The sequence below is a fragment of the Pterocles gutturalis genome, unplaced genomic scaffold, assembly GCF_000699245.1.
Source record: "Pterocles gutturalis isolate BGI_N339 unplaced genomic scaffold, ASM69924v1 scaffold40504, whole genome shotgun sequence".
Taxonomy (NCBI): domain Eukaryota; kingdom Metazoa; phylum Chordata; class Aves; order Pterocliformes; family Pteroclidae; genus Pterocles; species Pterocles gutturalis.
Window position 1 is genome coordinate 1 of NW_010132705.1, and position 8373 is coordinate 8373.

At 48.3% G+C, this 8373-nt stretch overlaps 1 protein-coding gene across 1 annotated transcript; it reads left to right on the top strand.

Annotated features, from left to right (window-relative positions):
• Positions 1 to 39: 39 nt before the first annotated feature.
• Positions 40 to 6984, top strand: STC1 (stanniocalcin 1). Its single transcript, XM_010080950.1, is given in 5 exon segments — positions 40 to 157; positions 2347 to 2489; positions 3492 to 3703; positions 6727 to 6896; positions 6899 to 6984. Coding segments are annotated over 5 exon segments (729 nt in total).
• The last annotated feature ends 1389 nt before the right edge of the window (positions 6985 to 8373 follow it).

Genomic DNA, 8373 nt, shown 5'->3' on the forward strand with positions numbered 1-8373 from the left:
ACCCAAAAAAAACCACACTTAGCGGAAACTTGTCAGAGAATGCTCCTAAAGTCTGGTTTTCTCCTGCTGCTGGTGATCAGTGCGTCTGCATCCTATGAAGCTGAACAGAATGACTCTGTGAGCCCCAGGAAACCCAGGGTTGCAGTCCAGAACTCAGGTAACACCAAGCAAGGAGGGCTTTGAGCCTGGACCCCGATGTGTTAAACTGTTTCAAATATCTCTACTGCTGATTTTTCTTTTCTTTTTTTTCTTCTTTTCTTTTTTTTTTTTTTTTTTTTTTTTTTTTTTTTTTTTTTTTTTTTTTTTTTTAATTTTTTTTTTTTTTTTTTTGGTTTATAAACTTAATGGCTGGTAGGAACAAATATTAATTTAAAGGTCTGATTCAGGAGGATATGGGTACGTAGCTGGAGAAGAAATCTTCTCCTTTCAGGAGCTGGGTCAGGGAACCGGTGTGTGATCTGCTTGCAGGATGCAATCCGTTCTCTCTCCTCCTCCCCCATCTACTAAATGAGTTCCATGTACTTTTTTTTTTTCCCCTGCTTGCATGTATCTTTGTCTCTTCTCCAATTGCAATCATACTTTGGTGTTAAATTCCTTGCTTTTTAGGAAGTTGATTAAATCTGGGGAAATTTGACTGAAGCATTGTTCTGCCAAACATCTGTCTATTCAAAGAGGGAGAGGGAGATATGCGACTTTGAAGAATGCAGTAACCTAGAAACTGTCCACTGCTAGCATTTATTTTCAAAAACTGATTGCTATCAGTTAGATGGTACCATAAAAATACAATTGTGACATTTAGCAAACTTGCTTTTACAATGGAGAAAAAAAAATTTGCTGGCAAGTCAGCTCTGGATGTGTCTACTTTGTGCACTATAGATGCTTAGATAAGTTGGACACATTGTCTTGAACAATGGAAATTAAAAATCTGTCTTCTAGTATACTGAAAAGATATTAGGTCTCTAATTTGGAGCTCATTAACAGATGTCTTATTTTAGATCTGCAAGGCTCTGCAGCATTATACTAGGGTGTTTGCTCAATTTCCTTTTGTATTTGGTTGCTATAGAAACATAGGGTCTCACTATTGCACCGTGCCTAAAACAATAAAAGCTTAATGCATACTAAGTCTGCTGAAAGCAAAGTTATAATTTGAACCTGTGGAAACATAATTATGGGAATGACTCGTGCGATGGTGAGGTTATGAACTGGGGAGAGGATGATCTTACCAAATATTTCTCCCTTCAGGCACGTAAGCAAGAGCAGAGACTGAGGAGAGGTTAATTGGGTGATTTTTTTTTTTTTCTAATTTTTTTTCTTCCTTCTCTTTTCTGTAACGATTCTGATTATGTAGATAAGTCTTTAGGCTACAGCTTGGCTCTGAATAAGGTGTCTTCTCTTCCACTAAAGGCAAATCCTCACTTTTCCCACACCTAGGATCTGGATGGGAGCCACTGGGTTTGCATTTCTTCCTAAAGAATGTCTGGTAACATGAGCTGCAAAAGTAATGAATATGCCTTGCCCAGACCCACAGAAGGGGACAGATGTTCAGCTTACCAAAAAAGGTTAATCCCTCCTAATTTCAGGGCAATCATGTGGCAATACTGCTGATTCATTGTTAAAACGCATGGTATCTGCTCTAAAAAAGATGAGATGACATGGATACCCTCCTGCTCAGACTAACTACTGCCTCCACGATTTTAATTATACATGGTCAGCTCCATTACCTTAACTTTCTCTTCCCAAACCTCCCTTCTCTTTGCTAATCTTCAGCAATACGACCTTTCTCGGCTCTGCTGGCCAACTGCTGGCGACCAGGTTAGTATTTAGCACCAAGCTGCTCGTTCCAGTCCTTTGTAGCGCTGAGAATTGACACGCAATTAAATTAAAATCTTTATTTCTAGACACTTCAGGCTTTTTAGGAAAGCACAAATACCTCCAGTGCTAGCGAAACCAGCAGTGCCAATCTCACCCCAGCTTATTGGCGATCGCCATCACTTCGGTCTCATTTCCAAACGAGATTTGTGAGCCCGGGGCTGCCAAGGCGCTGGTCTGAGAGCGTGGAGAAGATCGTGAGATCTTCATGAGCCCATCCTCACGACTTTTGCCATCTTTAGAGGAGCTCTCAACAAAGCTGCAAACACATGCAACCAGAATGAGGTTGGGATGGACCTGTAGGGCTCCATCCAGCCAAAGGCTGTCAGATATCGCCTCTCTTTTAATCTGTACGTAACCGGTTGAAAGTTTTGGTAGTTGCAGCTGAGCACGACTTGCCTTTGCGCTGGAGAAGGGTTTTACGGCGTGGGGGAGCGGTGCGTGTCCGTAACGTTGTGCCCGTGCCTCTCTCTGCAGCCGAGGTGGTTCGCTGCCTGAACAGTGCCCTGCAGGTGGGCTGCGGAGCCTTCGCCTGCCTGGAGAACTCCACGTGCGACACGGATGGCATGTACGACATCTGCAAGTCCTTCCTCTACAGCGCTGCTAAATTTGACACTCAGGTACGGTAACGAGTAGAAAGGGGACGAGAAGAATAGCTCGCCGTCAGAGCTGCCTGTTCGTGCCGTGGTTCGATAAAGTGCTTTTACAAGTCCTGCGGCACTCAAGCACGTGCTCAAGCGCTCCGTTGAATGGATGGACGCCTTCATTTCTCTGTCCTCGCGGAGATGGGCTCTGTGCAGGCTTAACCCTTCCTTTCTTGCAGCCCTTCCTGCTGCTTCGCCGCTCCCCTGAACCGTGGTGTTGGTTTTTTGGCTACAAACGCGTCCTTCAGGGCTCTTTTCTGAGTACATTTTCCACATACTGTACGCAATGTGTGAGGACTTGGCAAGGAGAGTTTTGTGGGGCAGAGAGCTAAGTTTCCTCTTCAGGAGGAAATATAAACGTTCTTCGAACAAAGTCAGGCTTCTGACTGTGTGACCTGGCACGGGGCTGGGGTTTGAATTGGAAGTCGCTGGGGCTGGGAACGCGCGGCCAGATGAGCCTCTGCGGAGCTGCAGCCGCTCGCTGCAGAATAAATAGGATAACATCAGAGGCGAGTGCCTCTGCCAAAGGCCCTTTTCCTTTGGATTTTCTTCCCAAAATGCGCACACCCCCTTGTTCCCTGCGCTCTTGCTCCCAAGGACGAACTTAAAAGCTCTTAAAGCGTCTGTAACCAGATGTGTTGGAGCACAGGTAGGCAGCGAGCGGTCAGCTGCCTCCCGGGGGGCAGAATTGGCCCATCTCCGGTGCTGGCGCTGGGAGGTGTGTTCACGCAAAGACTTCCATTGCCTAAATCTTTTGGGAACAGGAGCTCGCTGTTCTCTCTGGGCTGTGTGCATCCCAACTGAAACTGCTGTGAGGGATAACTACGAAATAATTGGGAGTATTTAGGGTGCAATTCCCTGCCGTGCTCGGTCACGGACCTCCATCAGGTCTGCAATTGCAGCAGGGGTAATGAATAGCAGCCGAGTGTCTCTCGATCCATCCCTCTTGATGAAATTTGTTTTTTCATCTGTTTGCAGGGAAAAGCTTTTGTGAAAGAAAGCTTGAAATGCATCGCAAATGGGGTTACGTCCAAGGTGTTCCTTGCCATCCGGAGGTGCTCCACGTTCCAAAGAATGATCTCCGAAGTGCAAGAGGAGTGCTACAGCAAACTGGACATGTGCGGCATCGCGAAACGAAATCCTGAAGCCATCACGGAGGTCGTCCAGCTTCCAAATCAGTTCTCAAACCGGTACGTGGAGCTTTCCTCAGCTGTAACGCATCAAATGCAAAAATGTGAAGCACAGAGAAGGAAATGAAAGGAACCAAGTTGCCTGACTTCTTACAAGTCCTACTGCAGCTTAGCCTCAGTAATGCTCTCTGCTTTTGCAAATCCTTGTTAAGTTTTACCAGCATTCTTCTGATTCTGTTTTTGGTAAACACACTTATCTCCAGGGGAGAATCACAGGATTAACTAGACATACATTGCTTCAAAGCCTGGAGTTTGTTCCATGTTAGTTCTTTTAGTTTGAATGCGTATGGCCGTGTGAAGATCTAGGAAAGCTTAACGGGAATCAGCGACCATGCTCCTCTATAGCCTTATTATGCCATGATCAGTAGTTCATGTTCCTAGGGACAGTCTGGTCTTCTTAATAGGGTTCTTCTTTTAGGGTTGTCTTCACCCCTGTTCCTTCTTGATAGCGAAGGCTGCCTGCAGAAATGGGCACGTCACGGCGCTCCCTGGCGCAGGACTGCCCTGTCCCCATCCTCCAAGGACAAGGGACAGGAGAGAGGCTTCAGGGAGCTGCTGCAGGCTGCGCAGTCACGCTGCAAGGGCAGGGATTTCTTCCTCTAAATCCTGGAACAATCAGTGCTGAGTCTTGTGATTGGGATAAAAGGGATCTTTTTGAAGAGTTTGAGTCAATATGCTCTAGAATGGGAGCGCCAACAGAGCGAGCTGCAATGGAACGCCGTGGCAAGCGCTCCAGCTCCTCCGGGGTGGCTCTTTGCCTGGATCTAGAAGCATCTTAAGCCTCCAGACGTGTCCTAGGACAGGTATGCAAGGGATATACAGATGTCACATCTCTGGCCAGCGTAAATCTATTATAGAAAACTCTACTGTAGATATTATATGCGGAAAATTATACTTGTGGGAAGGGGAAAATGACACTTGAGTGTCTTTCCCCTCTTCCCCCGAGCCGATTTGGAAGAGGTTTCCTTCAGCGTTCCCCCAAGGGCTGGGACAAGGAGCAGGCAGCATGGTGGCGTCAGTGTTTTACAGGCGGAAAGAGCATCTCAGGTTGATATTATGGGTTGTAGAGTTAAACAGCCCTTGGTGGAGCCGTGGGGACGTTGGGGTGGCGGGGGGACGTGTGGACGCTTGAGCGAGGAAGGACGCGGTGACAGCAGCGGCGGTGTTCTACGTGTCGGGGACATTCCTCTCCAGGGGACCAAGCCTGAACCGGAGCCGCTGTCTCCCAAGGCGGAGGGAACTCCTCCCCCACAGCCGCCAGCCGTGGTGGAAGCCAAAGGATATTATGACATGTTGAGTAACAAAAGCAGCAGGATTTCCCAGCTAATAGTTTACATTGAGGTCTCCTAAAGCATCCTGCTTTCCCAGCCCCTGTCCCAACATAGCCACAGAATAAGAATGTGCCACTTGGCCTGGGACACCGAGAGGAAGTAGTTAAAGGTCATAGCATCTTCCTGTGATTTAATCTCATGGCAGGAGCGGGAGGAGAGGAAAGCTTTGTTGCCTTTGCTTACAGTCTCGCTACCGCAAGGCACCGGGGAGCCGTGATTGCGGCTCCGGCTCTGGAAACCACGGGGCTGTGTTTGGCTGGCGGAGGTGTCGGCAGCGCGGCGGAGGAAGGTGGGGAGGATCCGTTCCTCCTGTCCCATTAGACCGGGACTGGGTTAAGCTGGAGGCACAGCTTGCAGAGATGTATTCATCACCAACTGCCGTTAGTATGAGCGCTGCGGCGTTGTGCGGGCGCCGTGCTCCGCCGTGCCAAACCTGGCCCTTTTGTACTTCAAGTGTGGCAGAAACTTTAACCTCACCTGACCTCCCTGGCTGCTCTAAAGGGCAGAGCTGAGAGCAAGGAAAGGAGTTTGAATGAGAACTCTCATTTCCCTCTTCCTTCCCCTCCTCCACCTGCAGGTTATTCTCTTCTCTGCTCCCGTGGAAAAATGTCATGGTGACCTTAAAGGCTTAAAATAAGTTTCCCCGACGTCCTTTCAGGCACAAGGAGCTCAGCAAATATGGGACTGTTCCTCTTTTCCCAAGTTTCTCTCCTTAGGAAGACGTTCTCTCGTACAATGAGGTCCCACTCGCCGGCTTTGCCCACGCCAGCCGTGCAGTGGGGCCGCGCTGGTTCTGCCTTCGCCGGGCGGAGGATCGTTCCTTTGAGCACTGTTCTCTGCTTGGCTCCAGCAGCGCTGGGGAAACAGATCAGCACAATTTCCTGGCTCCCTCCTTGAGCAAGGAACGCGTACTCAGGGCTGCTGGAAGGCGAAAAGGCAGCAGCGGGCTGGAGAGGAGGCGGGCACGCAGCAGGGCAACAGGTCCTGGCTTGTGATTGAATGCACGGTCAGTCTGGTGGCAGTGACAGCTGATCGTGTGTCCTGACCATCTGTCCCCAGGGAATACACGCATCTGCCAGGCTCTGACTTGGGCTGAGCTTGCTTCTCCCTCTTCTGGTCCCTGTGCACGGAGGGGATGGGAGAGGGACCAAAGGGAATGGTGCCACGGGATGGATAAATCCATAGGAGGGTTGTTCTGGCTCAGCCCAGGGGTCTGCTCAGTCTCTATCCTGTCTGGTGCTGGGCAGTGTCTGGCGTTAGAAAGATGCAATTATTTTCCTTCCTAAAGCTCTAGAAGCTCAGGTTGTGTAGTGGAGAGTAAAGCACACACAATTACTGCATCGTCTCAGCTCCTCGCTCTCGCCTTCTTCGCCGGAGTTACCACCAGAATCACTCGTGCTCGTAGCCTCACCTTCCAGAGCTGGAGCAGCGCCTCATTTAGCACAGCTTAATTAGAAGTTTAACGGGTTGTGTTCCTTCCGTGTGTCATGGCCACAGCATCTCAAGCTCCAGAGCATTTGTTAGGGGCAGGGAGAATTGTGCACGGTCAGATCCATTTCAAACACGCCCTGAACGACTTCAAACCCCTGATTCGCAGAGTTTTGTCGCTTGGGCTGGTCTCCTGGCTTGAGATCAGCTCTTACCTTGTTTCTTTCGTCTTGCTGGGAGTAACGGCTGGTAACTCTCGCGCAGGTATTACAACAAGCTGGTGAGAAGCTTATTGGAGTGTGACGAAGAGACTGTCAACACCATCAAGGACAGCTTGATGGAGAAGATCGGGCCCAACATGGCAAGCCTCTTCCACCTGCTGCAGACGGATCACTGCGCCCAAGGCCACCCGCGCGCCGACTTCGCCAGGAGACGTATCGCCGAAAACTCTATTTCAGGAACCTCCGAGGTGAGGGGTCCATCCCAGCCCACGCAAAGCGCAGCTCCGCCGAAAGCGCGTAACGCGGCGGGGGAGCGCCCGCGGGTGTGTAAGGGATGCTGAGCGCTACCAAAGCTGAAGTCTCTCTTCTAGAAGAGTAATGCACCCAAACCAAGTGTACTGTAGCTAGTTTTAATAACAACTAGGAACTGGTTTTAGATTTAGTCATTCATATTTTCTATTCCTCTCCGAGAAAACTTTTTTGCATGGATCTGTGTTCAGTGTCTCAGCTTTCCCGCTGTCAGAATTTCTTCTTCTTCTTTCTTCCCCACAAAAAGATACCCCCCCCCCAATCTTAGTCTTAAATATAACCGTACAGTAGTCAGGCCTTCAGGCACCAAGCTGGAGATGTACTGTAGCGCTAACACCGTTGAAGTCTGAAGATTTGGCACCGGGGAGAACAGCTCGTTCTCCCTCGCAGTAAGTAGGCGACAAGAGGTGCACTGGTAACTACTGCACATCCTCGGGATGTCAGTGGAATTCGTGTTATGAATCTGTGCTGGCCATGGACGAATATGAATGTCATGTTCCTGGTCTCTTAGTGTCCTACAGTCCTCATCCTTCCCTTACAGCTCCGTTAACCCCTTCATTTACCAAACTTGCTAGCTGTGGGTGATTCTAGTTTTTAGGATCTGGCACCACAGTGCAAAATGAGTTAAAATGACCCCCCACCCCCCCCACGCACCAAGTCCGGAAAGGAACACTTTGTACTACGGAAATGATTAAAAGAGGTGCCAGTCTATGGTTGAAGCTAGTCAGAAGGTTACATAATCTCGCATTGTATTTAAAAGCTAACGTCTATGTACTGTATTTAACTGTCTAAAGCTTTAAAAGAGATCTAACGAAAACAAACCCTGTCTTAAGACTAGAGTATTAAAGGTCTTGCTCTAACTGTGGTATAAATAGTTTTAAAATCTGTCACGTACTGTACATAAATTCCATGAGAGTCTGCTTAAAAGGAGCAGAATATAATAACTTTATTGCATAAACTTAGTTTTGTAAGTTAGCTATTTCTTTTGTTCCTGGAAACAGTATCTCGCTCATATTCAAGAGTTCACATTCTACTCTGTGGCCTTTTTTTATAAAAAGAGAGAAAATGTTTAGGACAGAAATTACAGGGCCAGAGACAAGCCTCTCTTCTCATAGTTAAAATGGAGAAAAAGGAAAAGAAAAAAAAAAAAAAAAGAGTTTAGACTGGCCAGTCCTATCTCCACAGAGCCGCTGTGAGCCGTGGTTGTACCCGGGGCAGGAGCGCTGCTGCAGAGCTGGTTGGGGGATGATCAGATGGCTGGAAAAAAAAGCTGCCTTGGGATCCCACAGCTGCCGCAGGCTAAAACTTCCTTTACAAAGTTGATTTCTGGGGAAAGGCAGGACAAATCCTTAAATTCCCTTCAGCTTCAGAAGCAAAGCAA